At 46.8% G+C, this 18,625-nt stretch overlaps 1 protein-coding gene across 1 annotated transcript in view; it reads right to left on the bottom strand.

The window, feature by feature from the left end:
* LOC147733284 (ras-related and estrogen-regulated growth inhibitor-like) overlaps nt 1–18,625 on the bottom strand; it is a 382,108-nt gene that overhangs the window by 120,343 nt on the left and 243,140 nt on the right. Inside the window, exon 2 of the mRNA XM_086957842.1 lies at nt 8,970–9,026. Within this exon, the coding sequence (XP_086813968.1) occupies nt 8,970–9,026 (57 nt within the window). The remainder of the gene's footprint in view (nt 1–8,969; nt 9,027–18,625) is intronic.

Below are 18,625 nucleotides of genomic sequence, written 5' to 3' on the forward strand. Positions count from 1 at the left end.
CGAGAGAATCGTGCATACGCTCCTCTCTCAGTGAACTTCCTATTACGTGCTGCATCCTGCGTGCTCCTCATTGGAACAATTCTCATCTATTCTCAACAGCTTATTCACAGCAACAGATCAAAGGATGAAGAAGGCTGACTGAAAACTCCTCCATGTATATGTATGGATTTCTTAAGGTCTTGGTTAGCGCTGGGCCTAAAAATTTGCTTTAAACCAGTTTGTGCAATGAAATCTGGTTATTCTGCAATAGAAACAGATATATTCTTTGTATTAATACCTTGACTATTTAAGACATTATTCCATTCTATAGGAAAATCATTAGACATTCGTATATCTATTAATCAATTTAGGACATGTGAGATCATAGGGGTGAATAGGCACCTGGATAGGCATCCTGTTGGCAAGCGGATTATGTAGATTGTGTGGACGTGGTCAGATTGAACTCGTACAACATTATTACTTTATTGTGGCAACTTCAAAAAGTACATTTTGAATTTATTGAAGGACATTTCTAAGAAAATGTTACTAGTGACGTTTTTTAATTTTTTTTTAGTATGATACTGTATTTTTATCCTTCTGTAGAGTGGGGGGAGGGAGGGGTGATTGGGTACAGGGAACAAAAGTGTAAAAATTCAATAAAGATATTTTTTTTAAAAGAAAGTCTCTCTGCTTTAAACCGACTCGGACAGATACAGCAGAAATATCCGGCTGTTAATTGCAAGACGCAACTATAATTACGCCTCACATTTATTTAAGTGAGCAACTAATAAGACCCATACAGCGGGAAAATAAAGCTGACTTTGGATGCCTCCATCCAAGTATGCACCCGAAAAAGATTATGAGGAATTTCTGGTCATCAGGTGTGAAGGCAGGTGACCCTATATAGCCGAGGGTACGGACATTGGTGACACCATAGTAAATGGAAAACCTGGTGGCAGACACAAGAGAATATTGGCCATCGACACACTCAGTTGGGCTCTGGGGCTAATCCCCTGCTCAGGATTGGTTAGTGGGGGCTAGGGGAGAATTTTTTTTTAAATACAATTATACTGCACTCATTATGTGTGATACAATTACAAACCCTTATTTGTGCATGGATGGCACCAACAAGCGGTACGATGTAGTTGCACCCAGTATTTACCAGGTGTGATAAAATTGTATTTTTTTGTTGAATTTCATCAGATCCAACATGCTGGAATTTAGCAAGGGAAAATGCACGGTTTTCACAAGGACATGCGGATTTTAGTGCGGAAACCATTATCATCTGTATGCAATTTCTAAAAACTCAGATTATGTGATAATTAGGTTTTGTTCCTGCAATAATTATCTCACCAGAAAACCAGGCCATTTGTAATGAGGGCCTGCATGTTTTGAATCTGAAGTCCCTGGTTGGGTTTTTTCAACCTACCACATTAAAATAAAGTATAAAACTGTGTATTTAGCCTAAATGCAGCAGAATATAAACAGCAGTGTGAACAGCCACACACGCTCACTAAATGAGCTCTCGTGCCAGGATTTTTTCCCCCTAAATTACTCTTAATTACACGAGCATGCGTAAACGTCTTAATATCTGTAATTTGCATCAATGGGTAATGCCGAGCTTCCAAAATTACTCTGATTACTCCAGCATAATTGAAATCCTGCTTATGCCAGTATTTTTTGTCATGGATATATATATATATATATATTTTACTGCTGCTGTTGTATTTCTATGTAAAAAAAACAATGAACAGAGTTTAAAAAGAATATGTGTAACCTCTCCACCAGCCTGGGCATTCATATAATAATGTTTGTTAATATCTGTGAATACTCTACATATTTTTTAGTTTAACAGATTTTTATTAAGTTTTAACAGAATACAAGCAAAGCAATATAATATTAAGATGAATATGATAAGTTAAAACCATAACCAATAGAGTTAATGAAAAATGTAAAAGGCAAAGAAAAGAAAAGAAGAGGAGGAAAGAAGAAATACTCTACATATTTAACAGCAGTAAAACAGCCCTTTCTATCACATGCCAAACAAGAACTAATACACACTAACAAAATACAAAAGTACAAAAGCCGGGGGCGTGGCCGACTGCCGAGCATGGCGGCAGCTTGAAGCGGGAGCTCCGTCAGGCAAACCGGCCGCGCTGACTATCCGCACTTCTATCCGTCACATAGCCCGCCTGAAGGGGCTGCATCGGCTCAGGAACCCGAGCGGTGCTGATTACTTCAACCCCGGTGAAAAACGGACGCCGGGAACGGCTCCTGTCGGGAACGGCGAAACGGGGCCTGCATCAGCCTGACAACACCGACCTCGAGTGCACAGCGGACCCGGCCGGAAGTTCACCCTCCCCGGCCTGGGCGCCCTGACACCAGCCGGCAGCTGCTCCCTTTAACACCAAGGTCACACAGTCACACTGTCCCTCCGGCGCCCGCCCCTGAGTGTGCTGAGGGGTCCGGGGGAGCAGGTGCGGACGACGGACGCCCCGAGGTGAAGGAACACAACACAGCGGAAACCTCCCGGCGCCAAGGACTGCGCCATACTTTGGGAGCCCGAGTGCCAGTGACGCCGATTGCACACCAAGGTGAGGGAGACTGCACCGGGACCCGGCTGCCTCACTGCGCTGCCGCCGGTCTGGGACTCACCCCGGCTCTACAGACAGGCGCGTGGGGGCACCGACAGCCTGATTCGAGGGCGGCGCGGAGTGAAGCTATTCGCAGAACGACCAGCCTGGCATAGGCGCCTTCTGGGTGCAGACGGTCCCGCACGATAGCCACAGTGGAAGTGCACGAAAGGGGTCTGGAGACACTACAAAGAGGGGGACCCCCTCGGGAACATATCCGTCGTCGCGCTTGGAGGCGCCACACTGCACGACCCCTGCATGCGCAGCCTCGCTGTAAGCCTGACAAACGCCTTCCAAAGAGCGGCGGACTGACCATCACCTCTGGCCCTAGGTGGACCCCTTGGACTCAAGGGGGCACGACTTTATCAGCCGGATGCCCGCAGGCCTTGCGTGACCCACAGGACGACAGTGTACCAAGACGCGGAGCACGCGTACCTCCGACAGCAGCGCGACATCATGGCCGGAAAGGGTACACGGAGCACGACGACACAGGGGAAGCTCGACAAGTTCGCATACGGCCAAAATGGACATTCTCAGAGTGGCGGCCGCCACTCCACTGGTACTCCTCTGGAAACGGGAGGCGCCCCGAAAGTGACCCTTGAAGACGTAATGAAGACCCTCAACGAAGTCCGGACGACGGTGGGTTCCATCTCCTCCGAGGTCACGCTGCTTCGGGCTGACTTTCACAAAATGGCGGAAAGGGTCTCACAAGTGGAAGTGGTCACAAAGTCTCTTGTTGAGGACACCTCGGACCTGCAGGTGGCCATGGAGCGCATGGAAAGAGTCACTAAACAGCTGCAGGACAAGCTTGACGATCAGGAAGGGCGCTCCAGAAGGAACAACGTCCGCATCCTAGGCCTGCCGGAGTCGGAGGGTAAAGCTGCAATGGACTTATACGTTGAGGATCTAATCAAAACCCAGTTGAAACCTAAAGGCCTGTCTCACTTCTTTTCTGTTGAAAGGGCGCACCAAGTCCCTGGTGGGGCAGCAAAACCGGGCGCCACCCCGTGGCCCGTGCTGGCCAGGCTCTTCAATTTTAGGGACAGAGACGCGATCCTACAAGCGGCACGGAACTCCCCGCCAGTCAAAATTCAAAACTCAACGCTGGCCTTCTTTCCAGACTACACGGCGGAGGTGGCCATGCGCAGAAAATCTTTCATGGACTTAAAAAAAGCACTGCGAGACAGAGGCCTGCCATACTCCATGCTTTTTCCCGCCAAATTACGCATAGTAGCCGAAGGAAAGACATGGTTTTTTGATACGCCGGAGGTGGCTCGAGAGTGGCTTGATGGATGGAGGCAGGTGGGACAGCCACAGCGCCAGCACAGAGACCGACAACACCATCGCAACGGGGGACAGTCGGCACACCCATCAGGTACTCCCACGAACGAAGAGGGTGCGACGGCATTGGATTCGGATCTGGAAAGAGACCCACTTGACTCTGGACAACCAGTTAGGGGCTAATCAGAATGATCTGCATTGGGGACAACATGTTTATGAACACTTGGGACCTTGATGCTGATGGAGCCGAGTAGGGCGGGCATCGGCCGGTGCCTGTAGGGGTATCACCAACCCCACGAGCAAGTAAGATGGACGGGGACGGGATAAAGCACTCTGCCAAGTTGGGGATGCGGGCGGGTTTTCGTCCGTGGTGCAGGGGAGCAGGGAGGGGGCGGGGGGGGGGGGAGTTGTATTGTTATGGTTGATAATGTTCTCAGTCATCACCGCTTCGAAATGAATCATGGTTCCACTGCGAGCCGTACACTCCTGGTTTTTTGTCACAGGTCTTCACACAAATGCTGTGCTCCGCCTTCACGCTTCAAACACACTAATCATACCTCCACATGGCCCAACGACATAGAATCGCACCCGCTGATGGCGACTCGCGACTAACAACAGTATCCCCTTTAAAATTGCTCACCTGGAATGTTAGGGGCCTGGGGGACAAAATTAAAAGGGGGTTGGTTCTCCAAACCATTAAGCGTCACGGACGGGACTTGGTGATGTTGCAAGAGACGCACCTGGCCGGGTCCACCTGCAAAGCACTGGACAGGCGCGGATATGCCATGGCGGCACATGCAGAGTTCACCACGGGGTCCAGGGGCACTGGGATACTTCTCAAGAAAAACTCCTCCTTTATGATTGACAGCCGCAAGACAGACGACCAGGGTCGATTTGCGGCAATACATGGCCAATGGGAAGGGAAGCCCCTCACCGTGGTGTCAGTGTACATTCCCCCGGCGCTACATTCCACAGCGCTTCCAGCGCTGGGTCAGTTTCTAATTGACCTCCCAGAGGGTGACATGATCATTGGCGGGGACTTTAACGCCATAACGGACCCGCTATTAGATACCTTTCCCATACGGGAACGGCAACGAGGGGCCGCCACGCTTCCTGGTTTCCTGTCCGCATTGGGCCTCACGGATGTCTGGCGTCACATGAACCCAACGGCAAAGCAGTACACGCACTACTCATCTACACATAACAGTCTTTCACGCATTGACTACCTTTTCTTTTTGGGGGTGGGGCTGGGTTCAGTGGACAAACTTGAAATCCTACCTAGGGGTATATCCGACCACTCCCCAATGTCCCTCCACATCACATCCAAGGAGCAGAAACGAGCAAGGCTCTACCCAATATACCCCAACTATTTACAGGTCCCAGGTGTCAGAAAGAAGCTTACACAGGCCTCATCACACTACTTTACAGAAAATACGGGGACGGTCTCCTCACCCTCAACACTGTGGGAGGCGTACAAAACGGTCCTGCGCGGCGCGGCAATAGCGGCTATCACGGGGCACAAGCGAGACTCCAGAAAAGAACTCGCTCAATTAGAATTGGCTCTTCACACCGCGAATGTCGCCCACGTGTCCGATCCCACCCCTAACACCGCGCATGCGCTCCATCTCAAACAGCAACAGCACTTAGCCCACCTCACAACGGTGACCAAGGGACACTTGGCGAGCACTGCCAGCAGAATATATGATGTGGGGGACAAAGCCGGAAAAATGCTAGCATGGTTGGACAGGAGGGGTGGTAGCAACAGAGGCATTCAGAGGCTATACAACCAGGAGGGCCAGCTGCTGACACACCCTGAACAAATCGTACACACTTTAGCGCGCCACTATCAGGAAATCTACACACCGATTAGGGCGGTCACGGAGCAGGAAGCATTAGCATCACTCGACCAAATCACTGTCCCCACGCTTTCCCAGGAAGCGCAGCAGGAACTAGACGCTGACCTAACCGAAACTGAAGTCCAATTAGCGATACAGTCTTTACAATCTGGCAAGGCACTTGGTCCTAATGGGATACCCGTGGAATGGTACAAAGCATCAGCCCCCCTACTAAGCAAACCCTTGCTGGATATGTATGAGGAGAGTCTTGTTAAGGCTGCACTCCCTCTGGATCAACGCACGGCCACCATAGTGGCTATCCCTAAACCTGACAAGCCACAGACACTATGCTCCTCGTACCGACCTATCTCCCTGCTTAACGTGGAAGCAAAGATACTTGCGAAACTCCTGGCTAGCCGCCTGACGACACACTTGCACACCCTGATACACCCAGACCAATCAGGCTTCATGCCACATAGGAGCACAGCGATGAATCTGCGGAGGGTGCATGGGGTCCTGGCGAGACCGCATCTCCTTTCCACACAGGCAGTCATCCTATCCCTGGACGCCAAAATGGCATTTGATCTTGTGGAGTGGGAGTACTTATTTGCAGTCTTGGCCCGCATGGGCTTCGGCCCGAAATACATAGCCTGGGTCCGGCTACTGTACAAGTCGCCAATGGCAAAGGTGGTCGCGAATGGTCACATCTCGAAGCCCTTCCCATTAGGACGCGGAACAAGACAAGGGTGCCCGCTATCGCCCCTATTATTTGCGCTGGTACTTGAGCCGCTGGCCATCCTGCTTAGGGCAACGCCACTGATCGGGGACTCACGTGGGAGGACGGGTGGGAAGACAAAGTGTCACTGTATGCAGATGACATGCTGATCTATATGACCGATCCCGACGAAGGTATCCCTGCTCTGCTGACCCTGTGCGACGAGCATGGGAAGGCATCTGGCTACACCTTAAACTGGTCCAAATCAATAATCTTCGTACTCAGGGGCCCAGAACCGACACTGCGAAATGACTGCCCCCTACAATTGGCGTCCGGCTCATTTAAGTACCTGGGCATTGTAATCACCACTAATGCGTCGGACTTTTATAACTCAAACCTGGTGCCACCCCTGGCACGTCTCCGTGCAGACGTTAAATACTAGGCCTCCCTGCCATTAACCCTCCTTGGACGAGCAGCACTGTACAAAATGATGGCTCTCCCTAGATTTCTTTATGTGTTGGAGAATACTCCTCATGTAGTGGCCCCACGCTACTTCCAACAGGTCGCCGCGCTTGTGTCTGCACTACTGTGGAACAATGGCTCAGCTCGTATAGCTCACGATAAATTAGTTAAAAGCTGGTACGAAGGAGGGATTGCACTACCCAACCTTCAATTGTATTACTGGGCCTCCCAGCTCAAGATAGTAAATCAATGGATCCACGCCCCACGGGGGGACCCCGCATACCAAGCGGACTGGTCGCAGTTGGGAACGGACGGCATGCTTGCGGTGCTATACAATCGCGCACGGGCCCGAAAATTGATCGGTCCGACGCGGCACACGGTATCCCTGTGGCATGCAGCGCAGTCACGACTCGGATGGCAGGGAAAAATTACAAACATGACGCCATTGTGGGACACGAAGTCGCTAGGAAACTTAAGAGCCAGTAAGGGTTTCGCACAATGGGACCAAATAGGAATTTCGGTTGTAGGAGACCTTTGGGATAAGGGCTCAGTGGTCGCATTCTCACAATTGCGACAACAGTATGGTATGGGGCCCAATGAAACATACAGATATGTGCAAATCCGGCACGCCCTACTGCACGCGATCCCTCCGGACACAGTACTCCCGGAATCCTCTCCACTGGAGGATAGGTTGCTAACTGACTTTATGGAACAGAAGGCAACCTCCCTTACATATAAAAAACTGATTAATAACCTGCCGGACCCCACACAGAAACTCCGAGAGGGATGGGCCGGGGAACTGGGGGATATGGACGACAAGGAATGGAACGAGGCGTTGGCCTCACCAAGGGAGGTGGGCATCTCAGCTAGGTTTAGGCTGGTTCAGCTCAAGATCCTACACCGCACCTACTATACCAGAACACTTTTGCACAGGATACAGAGGACACCACATCCCTTCTGTCTCAGGGGCTGCGGGGAGGAGGGGACCCTGCTATACACACTATGGGACTGCCCATTACTCCAAGAGGTATGGAAACAGATTATGCGAACAGTCTCCCAGGCCCTTGAGATATCGCTCCTGCCTGAGCCCCGCAAATGTCTGTTAAACATTTGGGATCCTACTGACCTGAACAAATATGAACAGCTGTGGGCCACGTTAGCTATGACAGTGGCAAAGAGAGACATAGCGCAAAAATGGGGTGCTCGGGACTTGCCGACAGTGTCGGGCTGGGTTAGAAATATGGACCTCCTCATGGTGAGGGAACGGGCAGTGTATGTGTTGCGGGCCTGTCCGCGTAAATGGAATAAAATATGGACACCATGGAATAAATATAGGGGGGAACCATGTGACCCGTTGCCAGAGGATGAAGATCTGGAGTCAGAGGAGGAGGACGATTGATGGGGACGGAATGATATGAGACACTCTGATTTGTGTGGGGGTGGAGGGAGCAGCTACTGTAAACTCTGAACCAATGTATGAGCTCTATGCAGTGGATGACACCAGTATATGAAAGGGCACAACTCTATGCGGTGGTGATGACATTAGTTAAGTTCTTTTGTAGAAATCATTTTCCTTACATACGTAGAAGTCACTGAGAACTAATTGCTGTTTTTATAAGCTGGGCAAAATACGAACTGGATCTGAGGGAGGAATGTGGAACTATGTGCTTTTGTAAGGAATTATATGCAACTCTTTCCTCCTTACATGTTATGAATATTTATCTTGTATACCAATCTGTCCTGTAATTTATCCATCTATGCAGACATTCTGAGACATTGTGTAACGGATGCAAGCATTGAAAATGATGAAAATAACTTCTGCGTCTATTTGTCAATAAAGTTTTTTATAAAAAAAAAGTACAAAAGCCAAGTATAATGTCATAGGTCTCATTTAACACAAAGTTGAGGAAAATGGTAGAGTTACGACACGTTTTTAATTTCCTGAATATCATAGTATTAACGCACTAAGAATACGGCAGATTAGAAAAAATTGTATTTCCATTAACATTCCTAAATTAATGAAATGGCTTGTTCAATAAACACAAATACAATTCCAATACTTACCCAGAGTAGGGTCATAATCCCCAATGAACCTCCTGGTGATAAACCGCACAGTCAATGCTGTATGGGGGAAACAAAATATTTGTCACAATGTGCTCTGCAACAGGCCTCAATCAACTGCCTTCTTCCTTATGATGACAAACAATGTAACTACACAGATTCTGAAGACTAAATAAGCAAGCGCGAGTGACTGGCCGAAAAGTAGTACATTTCTCCCACGAGTCTGAGTAATCAGGGTTGTTGTGTTCTAAGGTTGCCAAAAACTAATCTCTCTGATAAAAAGGAGATTCTAGTGGCACTGTGAGCTAGCTAATGCAAACAAGGCTAACATACGCAGTGGGGGTGCTCAGAGTCAATCTGCCACGAGGCCCCCAGGGTCTGTTACCCATAAGCGCAGGTCCTGCAGGGGTACTGTAGGAACTACACTAGATATGAAATACAGAATGAAATACATAAATCATGGGGGTGCATCATACTGAATATTGGCTATACCATAATGTCGAATAGATTTGGGTATTGCACAGGAAAAGTTGCTGTCATTTTTTATTTTATTTCTACCTCACAATTACATGTCCCTTGAGGATCTCCCTGTTCACCATGCTCCCCACACACTCACTTTTTTCCTTCTAACCTCCCATTTACACCACCCTCCCTGAACCCTAAAATTACCCATAAAACCCTTTATCTCTACCCAAACACACCCTAAATCAAAACATAACTCCCCTATTTACCTCCATCCTCCCCTTAAACCAAAAATTACCCTTAACTCCCTTTACCTCTACCCTAAAATAAAACTACTCATACCACCCTTTAGCTCTACCCACCCGATAAACCTTAAATTATCCATACCTCTCTTTACCTCTACCCACCCCTAAACCCTAAAATTACCCATATCTCAGTTTATCACTACTCAGCCCTAAACTTACCCTTGCCTCCTTTTACCTTTATCCACTTTTCTTTTTTATATATCATTAACATATTATATTATTTAAAAGAAAATACTTACCTGGGTGGTAAAGGACAGTCTGGTAAAAGGTGCAAGGTAAAGGTAAGAACCTAGTCCTTATACTTTCTTGCATGGTACTTACCTGTGTAGTAAAACTGCACAATAAAGGTAATGCATGGTAAACTTATTGTTGTAAAGGCTGTATACCCTGTGGTAGACTGACAATAGTGGCAGCATTACCTTGTACTCAGTGGTACCTGTACCCCTTAGGAGGGTTTTCCTACAGCTCCCTTTTGGTACAGTCTGTGCGGTATTTCTGGGTCCTTTTTGCCTCTATCATGTCTGGGAAATAGGTGTTGAGAGTGAGTGTGTTTACTGTGTGAGGATGGAGGGGTGAGCACTTGTAAGCTAAGCTCACATCTGGTCTGATGGACAGTCCAGCTCTCTGTGCCCCTCCCTAGTCTTTGTAGAAGCGTGGTGGGTTGGGGAAGGCACAAACTCTTATCTGTGCTTAGTGCAGACTATCTCTGCTGGAGCTCCCCTCTATTTCTACTGGGTGATGGCCAGGGTCTCCTAGCCTGAAGTTAATTAAGATTTCTCCTTGGAGATAGCATGAATAGGTACCAAGAGACTGGGGAGAAAGCAGCAGGCTCTGCTCATGTAGGAATCATGTAGTTAACATGCAGGAAATATGCCCAAGGATTAGGGCACCCATCATTCAAAAGTAACAGACCCCTGATTGAGTGAGCCTGTCCATAAGGAAACGGTAACACAATGGCCTCATCAGCCAGTGGACTGTTCTATGCATCTCCAGTGGTGGCTGGAAGAGGACGGGGGCAGGAGAAGTTGGGGGTCAGGATACAAAAAAGAAAACATATCTGCTGTTCGCCTTCACTAGCTGCCGTTTCTCCTCAGCAGAAACCAGGAACAGGAAACACCCAGGTGTCCAGACTACCCTAGTCAATCACGATCCTGCTGATAGCAGCATTATGATTGGTTTGAGCGCCATGGTTTGGCGCTCAGAGAGGGAATGGAAGCCTGGGCATTTTCTCCACCCAGGCTGTAAGAAAGCCTGGTTGGAGAACATGCAAGTTGTGCATGACTGTTTGGCTGGCCCGAAATGGCCGGTCAAACAGTCATGCGCACTTTAGGTGCAGCAGCAACCACTCCTCCTCCCTGTGACGCGGGAAGCTAAGCCCCGCCTCACCAAAACTTGGCAGCAACTGCAATACAAAAAATAAAATGATAATGAAGTTGCTTTTATCATTTAACTTTTTCGTTTACACTGGTTTAAAGTAGTGGGGCAACGCTCCTCTGCCTTAGCAGAGAACCCGCCGCAGGGCATCTCTTGTTTTTAGGGCTCGCCTGCTGATGCGCTTCTGCGCATAGCTGGCGAAGCTCTAATATGGCTTATCCAGTGTTTAACAACACTGGCGATTCCTTGAAGTGCATGTGCTTTTTAGGTGATTGCGCAAGCGCAAGCCCTAAAAAGCGCGTGCACAATGCCAGCAGCCACCTGCCTGCCTGTCTCGCATTACAACATCAACATCAAAGGCAGCCCAGCGCATTTCTCCCCCCCCTAATTATTCACGGCCACATGGCCGTACTTTCAGTTTCACGGCCTGATGTCTCCTTTTAAAACTTGTTAAACTTGTTTTATAGGACCTTCCCCCAACGCCTGCCCCCCATCCCCGTCCTATCCTTCAGTCCACGGGCAAAACAGCAGACAGGGCACTCCAGCGCTCCAGCCCGGAGCCCAGGAGCCGAGGCTGCAGCCCCTTCCTTTTCTTGTATTAATTATTTATTTTTGGTCCGGCTGCGCTGCCAATGCTCGTTTGCAAATGCCTTTGCCCTTCATCAAGGAACAGATCTTTGACCCAAATGTATTTACTGACTGCCTGAACTCTGCAGTCACTTTCCACGTCCCTTCATCACAGTCCACCAATGTCCTTATAATCCAGTGTTCCTCTCTATGCCCTTTCTTTCTTTGCTGCTCCAGCAGCCTTCTGATATGTGCCACTGTGTTATTTAATGATTTTTATTGCATTGATGTGTATTATTCACTGCTTGTTTTATTTACCAGGCGTGCTTGCTAGGTTTCTGTAATGAATCTGTAAATAGAATCCTTTTTGCTCTTTTCTCCAAGTTTGTTTCAGGGTTGGAGGAAAATAGGATAGCTTAAGTAAGAAATGAGCGCAGTAAAAGTTACAATAAAAAAAACCGTCAATGGGTGTGGGTGCTCTGCCACACATTTCACGACGCAGGATTTCCTGCTGTGCTTGCCGCGCTGCGGGAGTGTGAGGTTCACAATGGGGCGGCGTTGAGTGCACATTTCCTTGTGTTTGTCCGCACACTCCCGTGTCTGCCCCCAGGCCGTGCGCATCATTATGGGAGGTGTAGGAGGGACCCTCTAATACTGCGGAGCCCCGTGCTGTAATCTGCAGGTTCAAGCTGGAGTTTGTATGTGATGGCATTAATGTCCATCGTGCCTGTAGCGCAGCACTGCCGCTTGTCGCTCGGTCAGGTGTGAATGCCATCTACAAAGCTCCACGCTCTCACGTGTTTCTAAAGGTGATTTACGAGTAACCCGCAGCTCATTAGTTTCAAACTGGGTAAGTTAGCTCAGTGGGGAAGAGCCTGTGCGTCACATCATTCCTACAAGTCCGGTCTATTGGCTTTGTCAGTGATTGTTAGTTGCATAAAATAAATAAGCAGCAACTGTTGCTTGTTTATATTTATGTTCGGTTTTAATTGCTGCTAGGGTTCTTTGAGTTTACACTGAAGAGCTGAGTGCTGGCATGGAGGAGTAAGGTCAGTCAACGGCCAGGTTAAGTTTGACCAAGGACTATCTCAGGTTGTTAGAGCTGGGAAGAGCCAGTGACGTCAGGCTCGTGGTCCTGTGCGTGTTCATCACCATCCATAATTCTCTGGCAGTCAGCGCCCACCCGAGCCTTGTCCACATCTGGTATTGTTTGTTACTGCTACCTCTTTCACACGCACGCACACATACATTCACAGCAAGATTTTTCTGCTTTTTAAACGCTCGCTGCTGACATCTGCAGTTATGTAATAAAGGTGATCAATTCACATCCTGGCAGGACCAACTCACACTTCCAGCTTCTAAGGTGGATGAATTGAGTACTGTTACATTGGGTAATAGTAGTTCCTTTTAATTGTGTTGTAAGTGCAGCTCTGGCCAAAATAGACTGCCACTTTAACGAATGCATGCAACACATAGAGCCAGTGGTTCAACGGCTCCGGCTGAGGGGGGATAAATATATCACTTTGTATGCAGACTAATTACTGAGATTAATGCGCATCAGTAAAAACGGAGGCCTGCGGTCGGCCAATTCTCATCACATTATCTGCCTCTCTCGTCATCCCGTCACTGTATATTGCCTGGAATGTGGCTCGCACAAAGCCTCCCTTTACCTGGGGAATGCTTCTGAGGAGCACGCTGCTGTAGTATCCTGTGTTTCCCTTTAAATGTTTCGTTCTTGCATTATTGCATTTCCTGTGTATCCTTTTAAATGCTGGTGTTTTGTGTTCCATTGATCTCTGTTAGAATGCTGGAATGTACCTAGGCCCATTCTACCACCTGACACTGAAGTACTAGGTTGTGCTTTTCTTCTTTGATTAAAGCTACCACTGAATCATTCTTCTAGTGGTATTATTGAATGAAAGAGAATACTACCCACAGCAGAAAATCTATAACTCACTCTATCTGTCTATCTATTTCACTCACTCTATCGCCATCACTCTATCTAGCTATCTATCTATCGCCCTCACTCTATCTCTCTATCTATCGCCCTCACTCTATCTAGCTATCGCCCTCCCTCCCTTTATCTATCGCCTTCACTCTATCTATCGCCCTCACTCTATATATCGCCCTTTATCTATCTCCGTATCTCTATCTATCTATCTATCTATCTATCTATCTATCTATCTATCTATCTATCTATCTATCTATCTATCTATCTATCTATCTATCTATCTATCTATCTATCTATCTATCTATCTATCTATCTATCTATCTATCTATCTATCTATCTATCTCCCTCACTCTATCTATTGCCCTCACTCTATCGCCCTCTGCACTCTATCTATCTATCTATCTATCTATCTATCTATCTATCTATCTATCTATCTATCTATCTCCCTCACTCTATCGCCCTCTGCACTCTATCTATCTATCGCCCTCACTCTATCGCCCTCTGCACTCTATCTATCTATCGCCCTCACTCTATCGCCCTCTGCACTCTATCTATCTATCGCCCTCACTCTATCGCCCTCTGCACTCTATCTATCTATCGCCCTCACTCTATCGCCCTCTGCACTCTATCTATCTATCGCCCTCACTCTATCGCCCTCTACACTCTATCTATCTATCGCCCTCCTATCTATCTATCGCCCTCCTATCTATCTATCGCCCTCCTATCTATCTATCGCCCTCCTATCTATCTATCGCCCTCCTGTCTGTCTATCGCCCTCCTGTCTGTCTGTCTGTCTGTCTGTCTGTCTATCTATCTATCTATCTATCTATCTATCTATCTATCTATCTATCTCCCTCCCTCCATCTATCGCCCTCCCTCCGTCTATCTATCTATCGCCCTCCCTCCCTCTATCTATCTATCTATCGCCCTCCTTCTATCTATCTATCGCCCTCCTTCTATCTATCTATCGCCCTCCTTCTATCTATTTATCGCCCTCCTTCTATCTATCTATCTATCTATCTATCGCCCTCCTATCTATCTATCGCCCTCCTTCTATCTATCTATCTATCGCCCTCCTTCTATCTATCTATCTATCTATCGCCCTCCTTCTATCTATCTATCGCCCTCCTTCTATCTATCTATCGCCCTCCTATCTATCTATCTATCGCCCTCCTTCTATCTATCTATCGCTCTCCTTCTATCTATCTATCGCCATCCTTCTATCTATCTATCACCCTCCTTCTATCTATCTATCGCCCTCCTTCTATCTATCGCCCTCCTTCTATCTATCTATCGCCCTCCTTCTATCTATCTATCGCCCTCCTTCTATCTATCTATCGCCCTCCTTCTATCTATCTATCGCATCACCACAGCATCACTCAGGGGCATCACAACATCACTATGCGCTACCACAGCCTCACTGAACACCACAGCATCACTCGCCGCAACCACATCACGCAGCGCCACCACAGAATCAATCTGTGCAGCCATTCAACAACAACTGGTTCAAATATGTTCTCTCAGTGTTTCAAGCTTTATTACAAATGTCACAAAAAGATGTTAATATTTCACTTCTGTTCTTGGATTTTCATCACAATAAAATACACTGAACATAATCTTCACATAAGTTATTTACAAATGTTTAAGCTATTGCCTTTATACATTACAATAATTTTTATATAAGTATTAATTATTTAAAAAAATTAAAAGCCATTGTTATTTGTAATATCAATACATCTAAGTCACGTAAATACAAAACTTGTTGCATTACAAATGCTATAGGTGTTTGCGAAAGTTATAACTATTGGCATTGTAAAAGACAAAGCTATTAATTTAGCTATTTTAAAAAATAACACATAAATAAAAAAAAAATATTTATAAGACCAATAGCTCAAACTTTCCTAATGCGAGCCCTATTGCATTTCCAATGCTTGTTTGATGAAGACCACACACCAGCATGGTTGAGCACGTAGAGATATAGGTATTAAATCCAGGAGTTTGATCGCTAATCCTCCTGCCAGATCTGGAAACAGGATCCGAGCTTGAGAAGAAGTCTTTGTAAAAGATTTCCTGTGGCAAAAAAAAGGAATTTAGCAGTCTGACAGAAGGAGCTGGGTTTCAGCTCATCAGGCAGCATCCCAGCAGGGAAAAAGAAATCTATGAGAATGAAAGTTGCTCCGTATCATCAGCAAGCGGAGATGGGAAGTTCTTATTGTTATTGCTGGTGAGATTTCTTTATGGCATACATATATTATATTCCTCTAAAGTTCGCATCATACTTCTGTCTCCTGTGAAGAAAAGGGTTGACAAATATTTATGGCACATGAGACAGGGACCGCCAGACCCTACAGATAGTCACAACGATATTTTCGTCCATAAACGTGTTTGTGGCTGGAAATACCTCCATGTGCTGAAATTTGACCCTTTGCCACCCTGGAGATTAACGGAGACTTCTAAAGTGGGAAGAGACAAGGGTTGCACCAGATTTGATGGAAGGGATGTAAAGGGAAGGATTTTTCCCATGGGAAACATGTTTTTCGTGTGGAGAAAAAAAACAAAATTACAAAATGTGCATTTGCACATTACACTGCCCTAGTATGCTGTGTACAGTTCGTCACAAGGGAAATAAGCAGCCCTCAAAAAGTCACATGATAGGTCTAACCAAAAGTCACATGATAGAAAGAAGGGCCAGCTGCAACTTTTAACAGGTACTAGTACTCCTGTTTTGTGGCCAGCAAACAAAACCAAGAATTGGCAGCTAGTTTTTTGACTTTGTCAACGCTTGCTTTGTTTAGACATGGCTTTAATAAAATATTATTGTCAAGGAGCTTCCATGCCCTTCCCAGTATTAAAATTAATTTGGCTAAGCATCAAAAATATGTTTAGGTCTCAAAAAGCACACATTGTCATAGTAGTATCTGGCAGTAAGGTACCTACTTTTGTTGTATAAGGGCTCCTTGCAAAAGGACAGAATGTTGTCATTCACAGTGAAGTTAGCCAATGGATGAAGTGGGCTGACCCATTACTCCATGCTGCATGCAGTTCAGATGGAGTCGAAGAGCTCCTCCCATACTGTTACACTTTTTTTGTGAATAGACTGGCAGTTTTTCATTTGCTGGAGGTACCACGATGACACTGAAAATATATCACCTATCTATCGAAGCATCCTAATACAAAACCAGCATCATAAGGATAATATTTTCAGTCTGAGGATTAAGAGAGGACATTGATTCTACTGTGATGACGTAGCCAATAGTGTTTTCCTTTTGTGTAGTCATGCACCTGAAGCACATAGTATCCTTGCACATAGTCACACAGATCACACAAACATGTAAAAGTAAAAAAATGTAAATTGATACTTGTATAGCGCACTACTCACCCGCAAGGGTCTCAAGGCGCTTGTACGAATACCGCTGTGGAACCCGTCCTGGCTTTCCCTGTGAGGCGTCCACTCCTGGGCACCCCCAGGGTGGAGGCCAGGCATCCTTAGCGTTGTGGGGGCCGTTGTGGAGATTAAGCAAGCTATTGCCCAGAGTTGCAGAGTGGGACTCTATGATTAGAATAGGCACCGAGACGAGAATTATCAGGTCCGTGGAATTTTGAGCCCAAGACCCGCCGAGGGTCTATAACTGGATCTACAGGCACCTGTGCATATAGATTTATAGTCACAAATTAACACAGATCATTAAACCTTTAAGCACCTAAGCCTATGTATCAACTTGACATGTAATCACTCCTGGACACATCCTATCAGGCAGACTGGTACCATGCACAGAAAAGTCCACACCCACAGTGAACACATGTAGACCTTCGTTCGTTTAGGCCAGAGTCTTTCTCCACTCAGTCCAAAGTTCTGCCGCAATCCAGGCACCCCCTCCATGCCTACTGCCGGTAATTTACCCTGATTAATGCAGCAGAGAATTGATGGCTGGAGATTTGGGCTGGGTACTACGCAGACATCAGCAAGCGCACCAATGACACCATGATGATTTTTCCGTGTCTCCTGGCAGGTCAGCATGGCCACCTGGCAGAAATGGCTCACCATGGAGGCACCCAGGTTTTTAGGGATCCCCCGTGGGATCACGTTGCTGGAACTGAGATCTCACTTGATAAAGCAAGAAACCTCCAGGGAATTACTGAGGGCCTGGGAGTTCAAGGACTCTGGTAATCCCAATTACAAAGGGCTACATTTGACAACAATGAATGCTTGTGTGGTGTAAAAATGGGGATTCCACTTTAGTACTGGATGTGTGCACAGTACAAACCAAGATCCCTCTTATATCACATACAATTGAACCATACATTTGTGTGGTGTCAGCAAGGGAATGACCAGGATTGCACCAGTGTATCCTGAGGTGCAAGTGAGAGAGAACCATCTTCAGTTCCTGGTTTTGAGAGAATATCTGCGGGTTCCCCTACCTACCAGGAATGTGTATCAAGCTTGTGATGCACATATGTTATGTTACGTTATGTTATATCAAATTTATACAGCGCACAGCTACCCTAAGAGTCCCGGGGCTTGCTCCAGAAAGTAAAACTGCACCCAGATCAGAGGCTAAAAAAGCAACGTTTTTAGTTTTTTCCTAAAAAGAAGTGGGTCTTGGATGCCCCGGAGAGCCAACGGTAGCATATTCCAGGTCAAGCCAGCTTTACGAACAAAAGAACTCCAGCCGAGCCTTTGGCGATTGAACCTGGGGGTCTGTATCAATAGCTGGTCGGATGAACGAAGTTGTCTACTTGGTTTATAAAAGGCAAATCTCTTCTGAAGATAGATGTGGCCTAGCCCATAGATGGCCCGATGTACGATGGACAGCATTTTGAATTTTAGCCGAGATTCGACTGGGAGCCAGTGCATATTACGCAGATGGCTACGAACACTATGTCTGGATGAAAGTCCCAGTAGCAATCTGGCTGCTGAATTTTGGAATACTTGCAATTTCCTAGCAGTGTAGCCTGGACTGCCAACCAAAAGAGCGTTGGTGTAGTCCAATCGGGACAGG

Source organism: Lissotriton vulgaris, chromosome 2_1, assembly GCF_964263255.1.
Source record: "Lissotriton vulgaris chromosome 2_1, aLisVul1.2, whole genome shotgun sequence".
Classification (NCBI taxonomy): domain Eukaryota; kingdom Metazoa; phylum Chordata; class Amphibia; order Caudata; family Salamandridae; genus Lissotriton; species Lissotriton vulgaris.